This window comes from Littorina saxatilis, linkage group LG17 (genome assembly GCF_037325665.1).
Source record: "Littorina saxatilis isolate snail1 linkage group LG17, US_GU_Lsax_2.0, whole genome shotgun sequence".
NCBI classification, from domain to species: domain Eukaryota; kingdom Metazoa; phylum Mollusca; class Gastropoda; order Littorinimorpha; family Littorinidae; genus Littorina; species Littorina saxatilis.
In genome coordinates this window covers 1,885,591-1,908,093 of record NC_090261.1, presented here as the reverse complement: position 1 = coordinate 1,908,093, position 22,503 = coordinate 1,885,591, and the positions used below count along the sequence as shown (strand labels likewise).

General features: G+C 45.4%; 1 protein-coding gene across 2 annotated transcripts in view; it reads right to left on the bottom strand.

Annotated features, from left to right (window-relative positions):
* The window catches only part of LOC138951621 (uncharacterized), a 28,301-nt gene that overhangs the window by 3,372 nt on the left and 2,426 nt on the right, over positions 1 to 22,503 (bottom strand). For both annotated transcript variants that reach the window (XM_070323152.1, XM_070323153.1), the window contains exons 2-10: positions 18,148 to 18,593; positions 17,371 to 17,549; positions 17,067 to 17,097; positions 16,617 to 16,703; positions 15,483 to 15,609; positions 15,040 to 15,070; positions 11,806 to 11,914; positions 3,259 to 3,393; positions 508 to 573 (exon numbers count right to left, since the gene is read on the bottom strand). In XM_070323152.1, the coding sequence (XP_070179253.1) occupies positions 508 to 573; positions 3,259 to 3,393; positions 11,806 to 11,914; positions 15,040 to 15,070; positions 15,483 to 15,609; positions 16,617 to 16,703; positions 17,067 to 17,097; positions 17,371 to 17,549; positions 18,148 to 18,463 (1,081 nt within the window). In that variant the 5' untranslated portion in view covers positions 18,464 to 18,593. The remainder of the gene's footprint in view (positions 1 to 507; positions 574 to 3,258; positions 3,394 to 11,805; positions 11,915 to 15,039; positions 15,071 to 15,482; positions 15,610 to 16,616; positions 16,704 to 17,066; positions 17,098 to 17,370; positions 17,550 to 18,147; positions 18,594 to 22,503) is intronic.

Below are 22,503 nucleotides of genomic sequence, written 5' to 3'. Positions count from 1 at the left end.
ATTCCATACAGAATAAAATACTGTTCTAACCAACAATGGTAGCGACAATATCAAGCACCCTATGACAACAAGGAGCCCCATAGCAAGGCGACACAAGGGTGACCAGTAAGTGCACAAGCTTCATGTTGTGTCCATTACAGTAAACACGCAGCACACTGATCATCAGCTCTCCTTTCCTGTTCTAAAGAATGCTTGTCTTTCAATTCAAATATATGAATCAAATTAACATGGTACAGTCCAACCTGCCCTTGCTACTACCTCTTGAAAGTGACCACCTGCTAACAACAACCACTCCCAAGGATCCTTGAAAGTGACCACCTGCTAACAACAACCACTCCCAAGGATTCTTGACAAGTTTTTCTTCTATATAATTTCCCTTTCCATAGCAAACACCTGTTTATAACGACCACTTTTGGTCGGTCCATTGCGTAGTTGTTACAGACAAGTACGGCTGTATAAGATGTAAAAACCGACAGAACAAAAGCTATGCAAGAAGAGACAACTCACCTTGCTGCCTTAGCTGAGTGTTATCCACCACAGACTCATGAAACCTCACTTGCTTCTTTTCTCTCTCTGCAAACAATGACAAACGTCAAAGTTGAGACATTCAAAATCACCAGCGCGAAACTGTTTATGAACACCAACATTCTATAAGTAGAGTGAAAAATCACAAAATTAAAAGTTTATCCCGAATGTATCATAAAAATTGAATGCTAAAAGTAACAAAACAAAGTTGGCAGGAACAGGAATTGAGCAATAGAGAGAGAGATTGACATTGGCAGGCTGACTGATGGACAGACAGGAAGCTAGACAGACTGACTGATGGACAGACTGGAAGGTAGACAGGCTGACTGATGGACAGACTGGAAGATAGACAGGCTGACTGATGGACAGACTTGAAGATAGACAGGCTGACTGATGGACAGACTGGAAGATAGACAGGCTGACTGATGGACAGACTGGAAGATAGACAGGCTGACTGATGGACAGACTGGAAGATAGACAGGCTGACTGATGGACAGACTGGAAGATAGACAGGCTGACTGATGGACAGACTGGAAGATAGACAGGCTGACTGATGGACAGACTGGAAGATAGACAGGCTGACTGATGGACAGACTGGAAGGTAGACAGGCTGACTGATGGACAGACTGGAAGATAGACAGGCTGACTGATGGACAGACTGGAAGATAGACAGGCTGACTGATGGACAGACTGGAAGATAGACAGGCTGACTGATGGACAGACTGGAAGGTAGACAGGCTGACTGATGGACAGACTGGAAGATAGACAGGCTGACTGATGGACAGACTGGAAGATAGACAGGCTGACTGATGGACAGACTGGAAGATAGACAGGCTGACTGATGGAAGATAGACAGGCTGACTGATGGACAGACTGGAAGATAGACTGACTGATGGACAGACTGGAAGGTAGACAGGCTGACTGATGGACAGACTGGAAGATAGACAGGCTGACTGATGGACAGACTGGAAAGACAGGCTGACTGATGGAAGATAGACAGGCTGACTGATGGACAGACTGGAAGATAGACTGACTGATGGACAGACTGGAAGGTAGACAGGCTGACTGATGGACAGACAGCAAGACCAATATACAGGCTGACATATGAATTAAGAAAGAAGAAGAAACAAGTCGCGTAAGGGGAAAATCAGGGCCTAGCATTGGAAAAAGTGAGTTCAGCTTACAAAGGCGGGTGTGGTCCAGGGGCAAAGCCCCCCGAATTTGAAGATTTTTTTTAGAGATTTTTTTACCTAAAATGATCCCCCCCCCCTCCCCCAAAGAAGATTGAGCAACTAAATTATGCCTTCACAGAAATAGCAACCTTTCGGAGCCATAGTCTGTATCGGCACATTACTTCTTCAGACTTGCCTTCCGCCTTCGGAACAAAATCCAGCCATTCCCACTTCTAGGAATACCTGGATTCTTTCTCACTGAATGGCTGACCACGTTCAACAATGTCGCTTCGAGACATTATTTCAAGTCTAGAGCCACAAAACACCGGCACAAAGCATGCTCGCGCGATGCCAGAGGAAGTGCGTGCTCAAGCAAACTGTCAAACCAATTGAGAATTGAACCGAACGGCGCACAAAACGAAAGCTGGGACTGTTTGGGTTTACCGTTTGGGAATAACAGGTTTTTGCATTTCGGCGTACACCAAATCAAATTCCGCGTACTGGAGATGTTATTTCGGCGTAAAGTACGCCGAACGGCTTACAATGCTAGGACCTGGAAAATACAACATTTAGTCAAGCTGTCGAACTCACAGAATGAAACTGAACGCACTGCAATTTTTCAGCAAGACCGTATACTCGTAGCATTGTCAGTCCACCGCTTGTGGCAAAGGTAGTGAAATTGACAAGAAGAGCGGGGTAGTAGTTGCGCTGAGAAGGATAGCACGCTTTTCTATACCTCTCTTCGTTTTAACTTTCTGAGCGTGTTTTTAATCCAAACATATCATATCTATATGTTTTTGGAATCAGGAACCGACAAGGAATAAGATGAAAGTGTTTTTAAATTGATTCCGAAAATTTAATTTTGATCATAATTTTTATATTTTTAATTTTCAGAGCTTGTTTTTAATCCAAATATAACATATTTATATGTTTTTGGAATCAGGAAAAGATGAAGAATAAGATGAACGTAAATTTGGATCGTTTTATATATATATATATTTTTTTTTTACAATTTTCAGATTTTTAATGACCAAAGTCATTAATTAATTTTTAAGCCACCAAGCTGAAATGCAATACCGAAGTCCGGCCTTCGTCGAAGATTGAAAAATTTGATTGAAAAATGAGGGTGTGACAGTGCCGCCTCAACTTTTACAAAAAGCCGGATATGACGTCATGAAAGACATTTATCGAAAAAATGAAAAAAACGTCCGGGGATATCATTCCCAGGAACTCTCATGTAAAATTTCATAAAGATCGGTCCAGTAGTTTAGTCTGAATCGCTCTACACACACACACGCACAGACAGACACACACACACACACACACGCACAGACAGACAGACACACACACACACACACATACACTACGACCCTCGTCTCGATTCCCCCTCTATGTTAAAACATTTAGTCAAAACTTGACTAAATGTAAAAAACAAGTACAAGAATTTAATCCGCCATATAGCATAAAAGCCATTGGTATTTGTCCTTGAAAGACTGACAAACAGAAAAAGAGAAAACAAAAAACAAATGCATCACTGAAAACAATGCACTGCTATAGTTACCTGCACGTTTCCGCTGTCGGAGGATGGAGACCGGTGTGCCATCACCAGTGGGTGTTGTGGGGGCGGAGCTTTCGCTGTCACTCACAAAAGGGGCAGGGTCATCATCCAAGGGACTGTCCAGATCTCCCAAGGAATCTGCACACATATGTAATCCTCATCAGTTACTGACGTCATGACAATCAACAGACAAGTAATCCTCATCAGTTACTGACGTCATGACAATCAACAGACAAGTAATCTGCATCAGTTACTGATGTCATCACAATCAACAGACAAGTAATCCTCATCAGTTACTGACGTCATCACAATCAACAGACAAGTAATCCTCATCAGTTACTGACGTCATCACAATCAACAGACAAGTAATCCTCATCAGTTACTGACGTCATCACAATCAACAGACAAGTAATCCTCATCAGTTACAGCAGTCCCTCTCATGAACGGACACCCTTGGGCCATAGCAAAACTGTCCGTACATTGCAGGTGTCCGGTCACGGGAGGGGTGACCACACCACCCCCTCCCCCATACACTCACACAGAGACACACAAACAACAGGATTGAGTCTATGCTAATCACTTCTTGTGGCTACTAAACAATAACAATAAACTCCTAATACTTATTTAAACGTTCTGTAAAAATGATTTGCATGAAAAGTGTTGAAAAGAAGAGATAAAATAAATCCTCAAGGCAGTGAACACACTCACCATGCACTGACATACGAAAGCAGCCACACAAACACAGCACAGAGGAGTGTGTGCAGATGCTTTGCAAGAATAAGTTTGAAAACCAGTTTGAATAAATAGCAGCAGATAGAGCTGCATGTCTCAATAAAGTAATTTATTTTCTTCTTGTCTGGCTTTATTGACTGCATGCCGATCATGTGGCATGGCATGGCAGTGACACTTTTCACTCTTCAGTCAGTCGGAAATACACTGTACATAACACAGCTCCCACTCTCCCTCACTAATGCCTACCCCAAGCCGCCACAACTGATGCTTGAAAATTGTGTGGAAGAGTACACCTCTCTATTTCTCTCCAATGCTCTTCCTGCTGACATGCAGTGACACCGGACACCCCACAGAGTTTAGCCAGCTACCCCTCCACCCCCCCCCCCCCCCCTCTCTCACTCCCTCCAGCAATGTACTGTTTGGGGCTGTGGCCAGAGAGGCCAGCTGGTAACTTTTGACAAAGCAAGACAATTGAAGGGTTCACAGATTAGGCAACCGACTCACTGGTCAAGGCTGAGGGGAAACAAGAGTATCTTGTCAATGTAAGAGGTTACACACAGACACGCGATGCTGAGAACTGTGGCCGGTTTTTCACTCTCTTTCGCTCATGACCAGACCTTCATCGACTGTGGTTTCTGTTGTTTACATCCAACAGACAAGAATAAAGAGCACAGTGCAGTTTCATGTTGGCATCTTCGCATGTACTCCACTCCTGACCAAAACTACCCCCCCCCCTCCTGATGGGTACACGTGCACTCAAGTTATCAGTGACTGTCATCATGCCATTGCGGCTGTGATCTTTGTACCAAGAGCCGGACTGCTCTGTTATCAATTTTGTTGTGGTGAATATTTGACGATGGTCTGTCCGTACATTGGAGGTATGACCTGCTGTTGGGACCGAAAATGAGTGTCCGCGTCCACGTTTTGCAGGTGTCCGTTTAAGGGGGGGCAAATATAGAAGGAAAACACTCCGTGCCCAGCAAATGTGTCCGTACATGTCAGGTGTCCGCTCACGCCGGGGGCCGTACATTGCAGGGACTGCTGTACTGACGTCATCACAATCAACAGACAAGTAATCCTCATCAGTTACTCACGTCATGACAATCAACAGACAAGTAATCCTCATCAGTTACTGACGTCATGACAATCAACAGACAAGTAATCCTCATCCGTTACTGACATCATCACAATCAACAGACGTTACTGACGTCATCACAATCAACAGATGGCACACGCATGCCTCAGTGTTGAATGATGGTGAGGGTGACTAGAAAGAAGGGAAAGCTTTCAGCCTGAGTTTTGCCTGGCATCAGACATGGTGAAAATGGGACAAGGCTGAGAGAGAGATTACTTACCGTTGTACTGCTGCTTGCAGACCTCAGCATAAACTGTGGCATCAGTTCTACCTGGCATCAGACATGGGTGAAAATCAAAAATTTCAATAATAAATTTTCATTTGATTAATATACTTACCCAATTCTCATAAATGCATTGACCTCAATCTCACATGCTAGATGTCGAAACACTACTCAAATTACCTGCCCTTCGAGACTTCTCAAAATCCCGTAGGAAATTAAGTAGCGGGGATGGATGGGAGGGTATTAACTATGAGAATTGGGTAAGTATATTAATTAATCAAATGAAAATTTATTATTGAAATTTTCGATTAAATTACATATTCTTACCACAATTCTCATAAATGCAGATTGCTCCTAAAGGAGGAGGGACTTAATTATGTCCCTGAAAGAACCTGTCCTGCCGAAACTAACGAGGGCAAAGAAAAGACCATGACAAGTTAATAGCAGGAGATGTCCAAGAGGTCAAATTTAATGGACACGTCCTTAGACCTCCCAAGAGAAAAAGGCAAAACTTCGCCTAAGCGAACGGAATGCCACACAGAGAGAGAAGAACCCCCCCCCCCCCCCCCCCCCCAGCTCTGGACTCCTGAACCCCTGTAAAGAAAAGCAGGAGGACTGAACGCCCCCCCCCCCCCCCTTTTGTTCAATAGGCCACCACCCATAGGACTGTCCTATGAAAGTAGTAACACCCCTTGTGAAAGTCAATTCAGAGAAGTCTCTTTCACCTAAAGTGTAAAGAGATAAGAACATGAGCTTTTGGCTCTTAGTTCGAATTGCTTAGCACAAGCTAGAAAGGATTTTAAAGCTCTAACGAGACAGTTAGAAAATCCAAATCGGCCGGAGCGAGAATCCTCCCGAGAGGAGGGAATTAAATACCAGAGGAGATTGACCAGGTTTCTGATCCAAAGAAACCTGGCCGAAAAGCTGTGAAAAAACGGAATTGTTATGTTCCAAGGCTATCCTCTCCGGTAACCTCAATGGTACATGGGTCTCACTGACCTTCAGGCCTGAGCCCAGAGTAAGAGGAACAAAGTCCTACGCGTTAAGTCTAGCAAACGAGCCAAGAGTAAGGGCTCAAAATGCCAAAGAACGCAACCATTCCAAAACTAGAGCAAATCCCAAAGAGGGGTAAGCCTCTAAACCTCTTAAAACAAGGTCCTTTGATCATGCACACAAAAGCGCCATGACCAACGATAGAGAGGCCTATCTGTTTCAGAGTAGCTGCGATAAGAAACAGAGGTGATTAACCACCTGGATTGAGAGAGGGGCGCTAAGGAGTTGCACCCCTGCTCTAAACACGAATTGGCCAATAAGGGGCACACAGAGAAAGTGGAGGACCTATGTACTTCATGCCCCCAGATCAGAGTCATAACCCACGATCTGCAACACAAACAGCACAAACTCCAGCCCTGTATGCAGAAGGCCCAGCCCGTGTGCAAGTCCTGAGAGGTCCTGCTGAGCGAGTCGGCCAGATTATTGAGCTGGCCGGGGAGATATTTACCTGAGATAATGATTTGGTGTGACAGGCACCCAATCGGAATCCCATAAGCTCTGTCTGCCAGGGAGAGAGAACTTGCTCCTACCTGCTCATCCACAAAGACAGCAACAGAAGTATTGTCCGTATGCAAACGGACATGGTGCATATATAGCCAAAGAGAAAGGCTAGTAGACTGAGAGCTACTGCTCCTAACTCCAGGCAATTGAAATGCCAAAGGAGTTGCGTCTACGTAAACAGCCCCAAGCTGTGATTGCCCATGTGGGCTCCCCATCAGGACAGAGACGCATCCCTGACGTGGTCTAAGTCCAGAGGGGGCAAAGCTAGGGTAAAGTCCTAGAGGGAACCGCCTGGCCATCGAATCCATGTGACAGAGGATCGAGGCTAAGGCCTCGCAGACGTCTGCGGTCACGCCAGTCTGGCAGTGCTAAGAGCCTAAAGCCTCCCTTTTCTCTCCTGTGAAGGACGAACCTTCCAAGAGAAAGTGTCAAACGACATGCCCAGGTAGAAGAACTCTGGGCTGGGGACGCATAAGGCAGGCTGACATGCCCAGGTAGAAGAACTCTGGGCTGGGGACGCATAAGGCAGGCTGACATGCCCAGGTAGAAGAACTCTGGGCTGGGGACGCATTAGGCAGGCTGACATGCCCAGGGAGAAGAACTCTGGGCTGGGGACTATGCGTCAGGCTCGTGTGAGAGCACAGGGGAAAACATCAGCACCAGCTGATCGCTGATCATTCCAGACCATGCCGCTCCCCTCCTTCAGAGAGGAGAGGTAGGAGTCACTGAAACGAAACCCCACTGAAAGAAGAGTAAGACTGAGGCTTCCGAGTAGGTTATAACAAACAACCTGAAAAATGCCTATCCTGTGCTTCCTGTAGCAGGTGTGACATCAAAACCCCTGCAAAAGAGGGATATCACCCAGGTGAAGACAGTGTGGGCACACTGCCAAAACACCCGCTCTCTCTATGGTCTGTTTGTGAAGTAACAAGACTAGTACAGCTGGAACAGGCTAGCTAGCCCGTGGCAACAAAAAAAGTCTGGATTAGATTCCGAAGCTTGACATTCCAACTATCTTCCTCCGCACTAAAAGTGAGAACGAAGTATCCCAAACCTAGAAGCCAGCCACAGCCTAGCAGCCGTAGGAGCCGGACCACGCGCATGAAGCAGCAGAAAAGGTGTAGGCTGGAGACCACTACCCTGAGGTGCGGGTCAAGCCAAAAGCTGCGACATGAGGTAGGCAATCAAAAGGATTGCGAGTCAGCCCGCGTAGACCTAAGGTCATCCTTGGCAGAGAGGGGGAAGAGAAATACCAAGCTCTGAATCCTCCACCCCCGCCGGGAAATATTAAGCTGCCCCAACAGCCACCCTTGCATAGCGAGCCTACCAGCAGTAGGCAGCGCTACCACTCTTTCTCCTGCACAACGCAGTCCTAATCCCCACCCGCCGCTATGTCAAAACACTAAGGCGGGGAGACGGGGAAGGAAGCACTAAAACTCCAATTGATATACATGCCAGGAGTGCGAGTGAAAACGAGCTTTGTTTGTCCATCAAACCACACCGCTAACCTGCCCCAAGGGGGGAGAGGGGTGGGTATTTCGTTCAGCGCCCTGCCGAGAAGGAGGGAGAACGGGGATACGAGACAAAACCGAGTCCGGTCAGTCAAGCCCGCCCGCTGTGAGCTTTTCTTTGTCAACAGACAAAGCCGAGAGAGGAAAGCCGAGCCCGCCCGCTGTGAGCTTTCTCTTTAATCAGAGAAGCGACTGAGTGTAAAGAAGAGGTCTGACAGATCACGCCTACCCATCTCCTCAAGAGAGGGGAGAGCAGAGTCAGCGTCTTTCTTTCTTTCTTTAATTGGTGTTTAACGTCATTTTCAGCCGTTCCAGGTTATATCGTGACGGAAGAGTCAGCGTCGACCTCCCTCTTTCGCTGAGGGATGTTTGGGCAACAAGGCAACTAATTCCAGCGGAATCAGGAACGTCGCCCTTAGAAAAGAAAAAGTCTGAATAAAATTCCTAGACTAGACGCTCCAGTCCACCTTCTTCTGCACCAACTGAGACAAGAAGTGGTCTGGGCACTCGAAGCCAGCCCCGGCTGGCAGAGGGAAAAGTTGTGACATGAGGTAAGCCACGGCGGGAGACTCCACAAAACTAAAAGATTGTGATTCCACCCGCGAAGGCCGAAAGTCAACAGCAGCAGAAGGGGGTAAAGAAACACCCTGGACTGCATTAACAACCCCATCCGGAAAATAAGCCGCTGCCACTGAAGGCGCTTATCACATAGCCTGCCTAAACACAGTAGGCAAAGCTACATACTCCACCTCTTCATCAGATAAAATCTGAGTCGCCACCATCCAATGTGTTACCATACAAAGGAAGAGAGACAGGAGAATCAAAAGCGTGCTCCGACCCCGCTTGCCAAACACCATCACTCCCCTGCCCTAAAGGGGAAGAGAAGAAGAAGCAGGCACAGCACCCTGCCGAGAGGAAGGGTGGCCGGGGCCACCGAACAAAGCCAAGGCAGGCCCATTGTTCGCCGACCGCTGTGCGGTTGACTGGGCCCAGTGAATAAAACTCGTTTGGCTAGACTGAGTCACCCCACTACCCGAGTGGGGAGGGAGGTGGGCAGTCACAGCAGAAAACGACCCCCGAGAGGGGTAAGACGGAGTGAGAGAAGGGACCGAAAACGGCCAACCCCACCCGTCTACCTGCTGTAGTCCTGTAGCCCCACCGCTAAACCCACCCCGATGGGGGAGGAGGGCGATTGTCAGGCAAGGACAATAAAGGCACAGACTGTGAAGACAGTCCAACAGCGCCCACCCGATCCTGCCCAGCGGGCGGGAAAGGGTGGCACGCTGATACATCCCCCACCCAATCCTGCCCGGTGGGCTTGAAAAGGGTGGGCAGTCACAGCAGAAAACAGCCCCTGAGAGGGGTAAGACGGAGTGAGAGACGGGAGCGAAAACGGCCGCCCCCACCCGTCCACCTGCTGTAGTCCTGTAGCCCACCGCTCACCCACCCCGATGGGGGAGGAGGGCGATTGTCAGGCCAGGACAATAGAGGCACAGACTGTGAAGACAGTCCAACAGCGCCCACCCGATCTAGCCCAGAGGGAGGGAAAGGGTGGAACGCTGCTCCAGCCCCCACCCGATCCTGCCCAGCGGGCGGGAAAGGGTGGCACGCTGATACATCCCCCACCCAATCCTGCCCGGTGGGCGGGTAAGGGTGGGCAGTCACAGCAGAAAACAGCCCCTGGGAGGGGTAAGACGGAGTGAGAGACGGGAGCAAAAACGGCCGCCCCCACCCGTCTACCTGCTGTAGTCCTGTAGCCCACCGCTCACCCACCCCGATGGGGGAGGAGGGCGATTGTCAGGCCAGGACAATAGAGGCACAGACTGTGAAGACAGTCCAACAGTGCCCACCCGATCCAGCCCAGAGGGAGGGAAAGGGTGGAACGCTGCTCCAGCCCCCACCCGATCCTGCCCGGTGGGCGGGAAAGGGTGGGTCGCTGATACAGCCCCCACCCGATCGCGCCCGGAGGGCGGGAAAGGGTGGGAAGCTGACACAGCCCCCTGCCCCCATTGAGGCAGAGTGGGAACAAGCCCAGGCCGTGACTTACCATTCCCCCCCCACTCCCCCTTCCTCACAGTAAGGGGGCTGCATGCCCGACTCAGCTGTGCTAAAAGCAAGGTGAGCGGACACAAGCAGGCGGGGAGCAGGCCCCCTCTCCCTACGGAGAGAGTGCTCGTGAACAACCCAGTACTACCAGAGGCAGAAAGGGCTGAACCGAACTGGCCATTTGCACCAGACCACGGTGCGAAGCAGGAATGCCCCCCCCCCTATCCCCCCCCCCCCCCTTTGGCGGGGGGCTGCGTAACGCACTGAGAACTACCGGAGGTAATCAGAGTGGTTAGAGGCAGGAAGGGAGCAGGCCCCCCCTCCTGAAAGGAGAGGGTGCTCGTGAACAGCCCAGAACCACCAGAGGCAAAATCGGGCTGAACCGAACTGGCCATTTGCACCAGACCACGGTTCAAAGCTGAAGAACGAGAGGGCGTGAACCGCCGATCGTGCCTGAAACAGCTGAGAAATAGAAACACATATATCATCGTTAAGTTCCCCGCAAACGGAGGACACTGACTGATTCTCCTTAAGAGGAGATGGGGGCTAGGGAGAAAAAAACGAAACCTTATCCACCCGAATAGCTACCACAAAAGAAGTGCTACTCGAAGGGTCGACGACCCGTACAGAGGTTTCTAAGAAAAGGCTAGCAGCCGATTCACTCCCTGCCCCGCACTAAGTTACTGCTTGCTATCGGCCATCTATGGAAAAGCTAAAAGGCCGAACACCGTAGTCCACTTAGAAAAGTAAATTTCTAAAGCGGCTGTAAACAAGCAGCTAACACAACCAATCAATTTAACAAAAAGGACAGGTCTCACCAAAAGCAAGGCGAACAGGTAAAGGCTCCCACGCGCCCGAATCATCACAAAGACGAGGGCTAGGGAAAGCCAAGTGAGCAGTCAAATTCCGCACGTCTTACGTGTGTCGTCGAAAGTCGAGAAAGATTATTCCGGATGCTGGCGCTCACGTGGTGCGCGGTGGGTTATGGGTAACCAAGTGGGTTCAGGGCATAGCAACGGCTATCGCGTCTGTTTTTAGCTTGGTTACCACCCTTACAAGGGCAGGTAATTTGAGTAGTGTTTCGACATCTAGCATGTGAGATTGAGGTCAATGCATTTATGAGAATTGCGGTGAGAATATGTAATTTAATCGGAGAATGCTGACAGAAAGTACCTACCATTGTACTGCTGCTTGCCGACCTCAGCGTACACTGTGGCATCAGACATGGGTGAACATCGGAGAATGCTGACAGAAAGTACCTACCAATGTACTGCTGCTTGCTGACCTCAGCGTACACTGTGGCATCAGACATAGGTGAACATCGGAGAATGCTGACAGAAAGTACCTACCATTGTACTGCTGCTTGCCGACCTCAGCGTACACTGTGGCAAAGAAGTCCAGGCTGTCCTGAGTCTTGGGGTGATGCTCGCCGAACAGTCGCTGCCTCAGCTTGGTGCACTGAAAGTGGCACAAACAACACTCTTACTTCTACACACACACTGATGTCAGTTTCAACATTTCAAAATGTCTAACCTTTGCTGGTACAGTGGAACTCCTTTTTAAGATCACAAATCTGAGAAAATCAGGTCTGAGAAAGGAGGGAGTGTGAAAATAGAGGTAAATTAATAGAGAATGTGAACAGAAAATGTGAAAAAGTAAGGTATTGAAAAGGGGAAGGGGGAAGTCTAAAATAATGGAGGTCTTGAAAAGGGGAAGGGGGAAGTCTAAAATAATGGAGGTCTTGAAAAGGGGAAGGGGGATGTCTAAAATAATGGAGGTCTTGAAAAGGGGAAGGGGGATGTCTAAAATAATGGAGGTCTTGAAAAGGGGAAGAGGGATGTCTAAAATAATGGAGGTCTTGAAAAGGGGAAGGGGGATGTCTAAAATAATGGAGGTCTTGAAACGGGGAAGGGGGAAGTCTAAAATAATGGAGGTCTTGAAAAGGGGGAAGTCTAAAATAATGGAGGTCTTGAAACGGGGAAGGGGGAAGTCTAAAATAATGGAGGTCTTGAAAAGGGGAAGGGGGAAGTCTAAAATAATGGAGGTCTTGAAAAGGGGAAGGGGGAAGTCTAAAATAATGGAGGTCTTGAAAAGGGGAAGTCTAAAATAATGGAGGTCTTGAAAAGGGGAAGTCTAAAATAATGGAGGTCTTGAAAAGGGGAAGGCTAAAATAATGGAGGTCTTGAAAAGGGGAAGTCTAAAATAATGGAGGTCTTGAAAAGGGGAAGGCTAAAATAATGGAGGTCTTGAAAAGGGGAAGTCTAAAATAATAGAGGTCTTGAAAAGGGGAAGTCTAAAATAATGGAGGTCTTGAAAAGGGGAAGGGGGATGTCTAAAATAATGGAGGTCTTGAAAAGGGGAAGGGGGAAGTCTACAATAATGGAGGTCTTGAAAAGGGGAAGTCTAAAATAATGGAGGTCTTGAAAAGGGGAAGGGGAAGTCTAAAATAATGGAGGTCTTGAAAAGGGGAAGTCTAAAATAATGGAGGTCTTGAAAAGGGGAAGGGGGAAGTCTAAAATAATGGAGGTCTTGAAAAGGGGAAGTCTAAAATAATGGAGGTCTTGAAAAGGGGAAGTCTAAAATAATGGAGGTCTTGAAAAGGGGAAGGGGGAAGTCTAAAATAATGGAGGTCTTGAAAAGGGGAAGGGGGATGTCTAAAATAATGGAGGTCTTGAAAAGGGGGGCTCCACTGTACTTGTGCTACACACATACATGTCTCTTTTGTCACTTTCAACATTTCAAAATTTGTTTGTTTATTTGTTGCTTAACGTCCAGCCGACTACGCAGAGCCATATCAGGACGAGGAAGGGGGGGATGAAGGGGGCCACTTGTCAAGCGATTCCTGTTTACAAATGCACTAACCCATTACTTGTGTCCCAGCAGGCTTTAGTAAAACTAAATTAATACCTACTGGAAGATTACCAGTTTCCAGTATGTTAAAATATGCTTAACCTATCTACTGCTGGACTTACATCAGAACACTAACAGATTAAACTATACATGAATCGCGAGACAAGCGGCAAGAGAAGAGATTTTTGGAAAAAATACAGGTGAATGAGCAAGAAGGCAGAAAAAAGAAAAGAATTCATGAAGAAAAAGAGAGCATGACAGGAAAGAGGAACCAAAAATCTACCTAACAGCAAACTAGAAAGCTCCTGCGGTTCCAAAAACAGGAGGGGCCTTTAATTTCATAACCGCAGTGCCCCACTGCGGGAACATTTCAAAATGTCTGGTAGTTTTGGGCAGCTTCAGTATTTTTTTATTTTTTTTATTTTAGTATACATCATCAGGGTTATCTATTACTTTGCTTCATTTCTTTGAGACAAAAAAGCTATCTCTTCTAACGCTTTCACAAACGGGTGTTCTCGTTATTTTTTTGCCCAGTCTCATTGTTCTGCACCATCAACAAACTCATGCAGCAACAGTCATTTGTTCTAAACACAAAACCTAAAGTTATTGCTAAGGAGAGGTACTTATCTTGTACATGTCTATGATTCAAACTACTGTCAAAGATTGTAAATGGCCTTGGAAACATCATTTCTGTGGACAAGAGCTCAGACCTGGGAACCCCTGTTTTGCACTTTGAGTATTCTCAAACAAACTTGGTGTATTTTCAAAAAAATGAGCGTACTCCACACAGCGTTTGCACATCCATGATTAAAACATGCCTCATGCGCGTCCGTCACACCGTTAATTAAGTTTACCTATACATTTAAAACAAATGCTTTTTTCAATTTTTACTGACACAAACTGTACCGTATTTGACGGACTACAAGCCGCGACTTAAAAAAAAAAAAATCTCATGGCGGCTTATAAAAAGATGCGGCTAAAACGTTACCTAAACTTGAATAGCATTCACCTAATGGAAGTCGCCGCGGATTTTCATTTCGCTCGATTAGCGGTACTTTATTACCTCTCTACTCAAGACTCGGCGCTTTTCTCTTTCTTTCGCGAATCTTCATTTGTCAACAAGTCATCGTGACAAGCGTACAGAGAAACACCGGATGTATCAGGATCTCGCGCGCGCGCGATTTAGTTTTTTTTGTGTCTCGCGATAGTTGGAGGAGCGAGAGCCGCCATGTTGTGTTTTCGTCTGCTCGAAATGTGCGCAAAAGTTGTAAATCATCCCCAAAAAGCTTATTCCGGGCGGGACTACATGTGTGTGTTGGTTACAAATTGTGTGTGTGTGATATTTTTCTTCAAACTTTTTCACTTTTCTTCTTTGTTTCACTTGTTTATTCTCGGAGCCGATTTCGCCAAATACCGTACTTTCGTTTGCCTGGTTGTTTTGATTGATTGATTTGAACCGATTATATTTTTTTCGACGGCGGCTAATCTAGTGACGTAATCATGTGCCAAAATACTGGATCGGCTTCAGGATGGGCTTGTGAAGAAAAGTAGTCTAGGAATTTTTCTCGTCGTATTTTTTTCCCACTGACCGTACTGAGCGTATTCTCGACAACCATGCGTACAAAATACGGCGAAATCGTATGGGTTCCCAGGTCTGAGAGCTATAGTTGAGAACTAAAGGAGTGACTTGTGTAGATGAGGTTTCAATACAGCAGTTTATTTCAGATTCTCACCTTCCCTGCATATTCCAGAGCCAACTGAGGCCTGAAACAAAGAAAAAGCCAACAATTCAATTAATACATACATGCTATCTAGTAACAGAGCCGAAGTGACAAAAATCTAGAAAAAACAGGTGTAAACAATACACCTAACCTTTAGAAACCGGACAAATAATCTGCTGAACTTAAGACTGGTTAAAAAAAGATGGTTAAATACACACACACACAAACACCATTTTTAGAACTATTACAATCATATTAAAAACAACAGAGGAAATGTTCTCCCACAAAAACTTGTCTGTGCTTACAAACTTGTCCAACCTATGCTGAAATTAATCTTTGCACCAATTCCTATTGTTTCTTTTTAAAAGACGGGGTGAGGGCAGATACCCTGAGTTGGATGAACAGTGTCATGCATGCAGTTACAACAGCTAAATGTTGACGTAGGTGAAACTCACTGGTCTTTGTCCATGCACAGTTTAGCCAGGTGTTCATACTCTTCCGCTCGCATCGTCTCCAAAGTGCGAGCCTCAAACTCGCTGTTGTGAGTGGGTGACCGGTCAGCCTGACTCACATTGAGCTCCTCTGCAACACGACCAAAATTGACACTACGTTTCAAACTAACTGGGCAGGTAATCAGCATGTTCTGTGTCAAAATATGTGCTACAAGTTTAGAGTGTAAACTTGACTAAGACTAAAAAGAGGCCAAACAGTAGAGTGGTACCTGTGATGTAGGGACAGCCTTGGGACCAGCCATAAGTGGCCCTACATTGCAGGTGGCCTGTCATGACAGTCTTATTTTACTAGAAATAAAAGGCAAAGGGACAAGAGGTGTCCTTTCAAAGGGAGGTGTCCTCTCCTTCAAGGGCCTTTACATTCCAGGTACCACTGTATTCCAAATGCCACATTCAAAACTTCACCAACTTTTTGTCTTCTAAATAGACAAGAACTAAACAAAGCCATTACTGTGATATTATGCATGTATGTCGCATTAATCTCTGCTAGTGCGCTTACATTACAGGTAGTATCAGATGATGGTAGCCTATAGCACAAGAGAGCCACCGGTCTGCTTATGCTAGTTTTTGCTAGCCAATGTTGTGCCTGCACTCTACATGTTGGGACCCAAGACAAGAGGTCAAACTTCATTCACTACACACACATTTGCACATAGAAATGCTTCTTCATTCACTGAATCCCATTTCTTGTTTTATTTTTTAATTTGTTGGAACATAATTGGTTTTGTCTTCATTTTCTGGCTTCTTCACAGAAATATTTGTTCACTTGCAGATCATGTACTAGTACTAAAAATTAAAAACACTCATAACCCCCACTCTCTTGCCAAAAAACAACAAACTCAGTATAAATCACAAGTTGATTGTAAAATGATAGGTAAGTGGAGGTGCAGGTGGTGGGGGGGGGGGGGGATGTCAAGTAGTGTTTTACAAGCTGCAGTTCTAAAGGGACTGCTGTTAACATGTGCTGTCTTGTTGGTACCTGAACATGTGGCAAAGTTCTCACATGTTGAGCAATGGTCTTGTACCCCAAAACAAGCTTTGCACCAACAACAAAAAAGTGGGTCACAACATACTTACCCAGTTTCTTTTGAATTTCCTCAGTGCTGATCAGAGCGTTCTCATAGTACAACTTCTCTGCCTGGATGAAGTGAATGGCTTTGTCGTCTGGATTTTGGTTAAAGAAAATAAAAACACCAGTAGAAGCCTCATTACCCATACGTATGATTTTACTGTATTGCATTTTTTAAAGCAATGCTTTTTGATAAAGATGCAATTTTACATTTGCAGCCATTCTATTGCTGAAGTTGACAAAGTCAATTTCAGTGACTGTGTCACTGCTGATCTATTTGATCACAGACATCTGTATGAAAATGACCACATGGTTTCTAATTTTGACAACGGTGAACATGTTTGGATTGTCAAACTTTCAAATGAAAAGGTTGTAAAACTGCAGGTGAGGAGTTGAGACTGTTCCACCCTAAATATGCAGAAAAACGGTGAAGCCTGCCTTGCAAAACTAAAAGATACATTCCTGGTTCTGGTAGTAGATTTCAGCAATCTGTAACAAAAAATAATGATCAACATTTCATACAGGTCCTTAAAGTCCTCATTTGATAATAAATATTGTACCAAAGCACATAAACACACACCACGCACATGAACAAAAGGTAATAATAAACATTTCATACAGTTGACTACATTTTCCATCACATACCACACACTCACACTGACACACACAAACACAGATCATTAACTCAGCGTTGAAAAACATAATTATGTTAAACTTTATCCGTCAAATGTTGTCACCATGAAAACCCCCATGTCAACTCACATTTCTCAGACACTGAGGGAGGAGTACAAAGCGTGTGTGTTGTGTCAGGCCTGCCAGACAGCCTAGGTAACACCTCAAGGCCACGTCAATCTTGCCTTCCTTCTCGTGCGACAGTCCTCGCGCAAACAGCTCGTTCCTCTGATCTCCACTCAGGCCTGTCGTGTCGCCAATGTCCTCTTCTGAAAAATCAAAATTACACAGCGATTAGTGTGTGTCCTGCATTAAACTTACACAGCGATTAGTGTGTGTCCTGCATTAAACTTACACAGCGATTAGTGTGTGTCCTGCATTAAACTTACACAGCGATTAGTGTGTGTCCTGCATTAAACTTACACAGCGAATAATGTGTGTCCTGCATTAAACTTACACAGCAATTACTAGAGAATTAGTGTGTGTCCTGCATTAAACTTACACAGCAATTAGTGTGTGTCATGCATTTGACTTCTACCAGTTCCACATCTTTGATTGACATGTGTGGATTACCCAGGTTTGAATGTTTTTATAGTCAGTTCTTCAAAACTGATCAATTGCACAGAATGAGTATAAGATTGCGAGTTGTAACTGTAAGAAATGTGAAAGCACACTCAAATGCAGATCTAGCCCCAAAATTAGAAAAAACAATAAACAACTGCATCACAATTGCAAATAATAAGGGCTTTTCATTCTACAAAATTTGCTTTGTTTTATCAGACTACCGCATTGGATTAGGTTTGTTGAAAACAACAAGATGTCTTCAAGTTAAAGTGCATGATAAAAAAGACAAGACTCAAGTCTGACCATCAGAGGGATCCATCTCGATGCCTGACTCCACCATGGGGTCAGCAGAACCAACAGGTGTGTAGTCGGCCTCCACCGCATCGTGCCGGTCACTGTCACCGCTGTCACCAACACGATCCTCTTCCACTGCATCATCGTCTTCACCCCCAGCATCACCACCATCCAGCACCCTGTCACCCCCACCATCTACCACTCTCTCTTCCTCACTGTCTCCTCCACCTTCAACATGGCGACTGAGAGTTTCTTCCCCTGAGTCACTGACGTTCACTTTCACATTTCTGTCTGGACTGTTTGGCGGCTCACCTGCCATCTCCATGCTTACTGATCTTGTTCTCTCCTGCTTTCTTCACACTACCAGATCAGGTAACCAAGGGTTGATTTCCATCAACTTTCAAATTGAATCTCTGGCTGATAAAGAAGTTGTCAAGCTATTTTCCTGGAATCATCTGAAACAGAATAGATCCTGTTATTTTTACTGACAGAAACAAATCATGAAGCAGCTCAAATATTTCACTCCTCTTCTTCTTCACTCGTCTTCTTCTTCACTCCTAATTTAGATGAATAGTTATTCAAGGTTAGCTTACATAAATGTATCCATGTTTGTACTTTTCTGGTGATGCAGAGAGGATGAACTATCACAATAAAAACCCACCGGATGTGTACGGTAGTATACATGTACAATAATAATTCATAATCATGAATGAAAAAATTATCATAGCATTTTTGCGGGGCGGGGATGTAGCTCAGTCGGTAGCGCGCTGGATTTGTATCCAGTTGGCCGCTGTCAGCGTGAGTTCGTCCCCACGTTCGGCGAGAGATTTATTTCTCAGAGTCAACTTTGTGTGCAGACTCTCCTCGGTGTCCGAACACCCCCGTGTGTACACGCAAGCACAAGACTAAGTGCGCACGAAAAAGATCCTGTAATCCATGTCAGAGTTCGGTGGGTTTAAATAGAAACAAGAAAATACCCAGCATGCTTCCTCCGAAAACGGCGTATGGCTGCCTAAATGGCGGGGTAAAAAACGGTCATACACGTAAAATTCCACTTGTGCAAAAAACACGAGTGTACGAGGGAGTTTCAGCCCACGAACGCAGAAGAAGACAGAAGAAGATAGCATTTTTGCCATTTTGCTCAACTATTCATAAAATCTATCAGTTAGGAGTTAATGAACACAGACCCTTACAATGAAGAACCTGAGTAACTAAAAGCCCAGCACCCCTAACAGTGACACAAGTTATACCTCATCATGCAAACCTGTGTCTACATATCTATATGTATAGGTTACAACATGAGTGGTTTTTTATATGGCTTGTATTTCAGTCAAGACCCAGCGGATGAATATCATCGGGAGACACGAGCCTTTGGCGAGTGGCTCTCGATTGATATTCCCGCTGGGTCTTGACTGAAATACAAGCCATATAAAAAACCACGAGTGTTGTAATCTGTATATCCCATTCTACCATCAAACACAAAGTGTAGACTACTAGCGGCACTTTTGCGATCTGTGGAGTGTGAAACAGTGTTTTCAGCGAGACATGGCCTTTTTGCAACCTTAAACTAAGTGACCGTCGCTGAAAAAATAAAACGAATGAGTGCATCTATAAGTACGCGGTAACACTACTTTCAGACCGTTTAAAAGCGTTAAGTAAAGGTTCATAAGTTGCAAGAAAGTAATGAAGTCGTATAGAAATCCATTTAGTTGAAGCGCACAATTCTTTTGCGTTTCAGGTCGGCGGAACGGGGAAACCGGTTTGGCCCCCATTTGGCTTACTCGACTCGATTCAGAATCGATTCCACGTTGTTTTTTTCGAACGCATTATTATACAATTAGTCTTATTGACAGAGAAGCAAATTTTAGGGAACACATATGTAGATTTAACCATTTGCTCCCTATTTGAAATGTATCTACATGATAAACTGTTTTGCGAGTGTGTTTGCATGAACCTAAACTGGTATTGATGCGATGAAAACAGGACCCAAGTCTGTCACCGCCGCTTGATTGCATTTTGAAAGAATATGACTGGATTACGGAAAAATACACACATGTTAAGTTCTTAGATACCTTCATCGCCAATGTGGACTTACTGCAGAGCCAGGCAAAAGAGTAGACTTGCTCGCAAAACACGTGAAACAGCTGATGATAGCGAAGCCCAACCGTGCCAGGTAAGGACGGTCTGACAGATTCTCAAAAGTCGTCTGCTAACGAAGCAAGGGGAGGGTACTCGTGTTTTTGTTTTGGTTCGCTAGCATCTGGTTATCTTGTAAGTTGAATGTTCGTTTTTTCCCACCTGCATTGCTTTCATAATGAAAGAAACGTTTGCTTATTGCATCTCATACATCAGATCAGTTCTGAGATTCATTTTTGCGTGCAACTGATATGGTTTTCTGAGCCGTGCAATACGATTTTGGAACTTCATACAAATGTGTCACATTGTTCGGCGCGAGGTCAAAGGTCGGGAGCAAAGTAGTTCTTCGCCCAAATCGGAATCTGCACTATCATATATTTTTTTGAGTCCATGATGTATTTATTGAGCTATAAAAATACAACATATATACCCATACTGAAGTAACAGAGACAAAGAAGGGAGGTCATGGGATATATATATATACGACTTGTGTCTGTGTGTCTGTGTGTCTGTGTGTGTGTCTGTGTGTCTGTGTGTGAGTTCGCGATGCACGGCCAAAGTTCTCGATGGATCTGCTTCAAATTTGGTGGGCATATTCAGGTAGACCCGGTACAGGGCACAACCTGGTCGATATTTCAACACGTGCTCTCAGCGCGCAGCGCTGAACCGATTTTGGTTCCACCTCAGCTATTTTGGTTCCACCTCAGCTACCCGGGCCCCCATACCGACACACCAAAGCCAAAGTTCTCGGTGGATCTTTTTCAAATTTGGACACCGTATTCAGCTACACCCCGGACACAATATCATCGATGAGATATTTCAACACGTGCTCTCAGCGCGCAGCGCTGAACCGAATTTGGTTTTTGTGTTCATTTCACCATTATAAGTAACTCTTCCTTATCTTCTCATCTTCTCCATGTTTTCAGCGTTTACCTCCCTTCCTTCGTATGGTGCAGGGGGCATCTTCGGATATTCCCGGCGTTCTGTTACTATTTTTAGAAGGTCACCGCAGTGTCCAGAACGTAAATTGGACCCGTAAATTATCCTCACTGTAAAAGTGCAAAGGTCGAATCAATTTAGAGCCACGCGAAAAATACACTGTCATCTATCTCTCTATAGATACGGCTTCTCTGTGTTTGTGTGTGTGTGTGTGTGTGTGTGTCTCTATGTGAGCTACACCTGTGCATTGTTCAGTTCTGTTTGTGATGTGGTCTGGCGGCTTTTGTGTAATTTTATGTACTGGCCTTCCTTTGAGAAGCCATAACAGTTCAAAAGGGCTTAGAGATAAGCTCTAACTTGCTCAGTCCTGTTTGAGTGGAGTTCGCCTCCAAAGGTGATTAACACGGTTACATTCGTCGACAAGGATGGGACTCGATATGGTCAGGAATGGCATTATGGCCACTGAATCATTTTCGTGCTGTTCCCATTCCACGAATCTGGGAGGGACCTAAGCTTGGCGGGTCCATTGTTCGGACCCGGCAAAGCCGGCGTACGGCTTTAAGTACTTCTTCCCGGCGAAGCCGGCTACCCGGCGAAGCGGGTATTCATTCTAGTATTATGATATATCACTTTGTGTGTGTGTATTGGTCACTCTTCCAGTATTTGTTTAGGTATGATCATACAAGCTTGACTTCAGCACTCTGAGAGATTGTGAAAATGAATTCGGTTGCCCGAAATTGTATGATGTTAATGTTACTGACACGTTTTTTACCAATGTGTTAAATTTGAAAATAAACGCACTATTTCAGTTTTTCACTTTGGACTTCACAGCTTGGTATTTATGCACCCATTGTCTAGATCATTAGTAAAGTCAGCAGTGTCTCAGAGATGCTCAGCAGACTACAGCTTCCCCCACTCCAGGAACGCCGGAAACAACAGAGACTCACATTTCTTTTCAAAGTGGTCAGAGGGCTGGTCCCCGCAGTACCCCCTGAGAAATTCACCCAGCAACAAAAATCAAAAAGACAAGTGAAACAACGAGTGAACAAAGACTTTACATCATCAGCCACAGTCACAAATATCACAAGAAACAACGAGTGAACAAAGACTTTACATCATCAGCCACAGTCACAAACATTACAAGAAATAACAACCAGTGCTTTACTGTGGAGTGTACTAAAACACCAGTGTACAGATACTCTTTTTTCACAAGAACAGTTATTGACGGGAACAACCTTGATGACAACACGATCCAGTCGTCAACGGTCAACGAATTCAGAGGAAAACTGC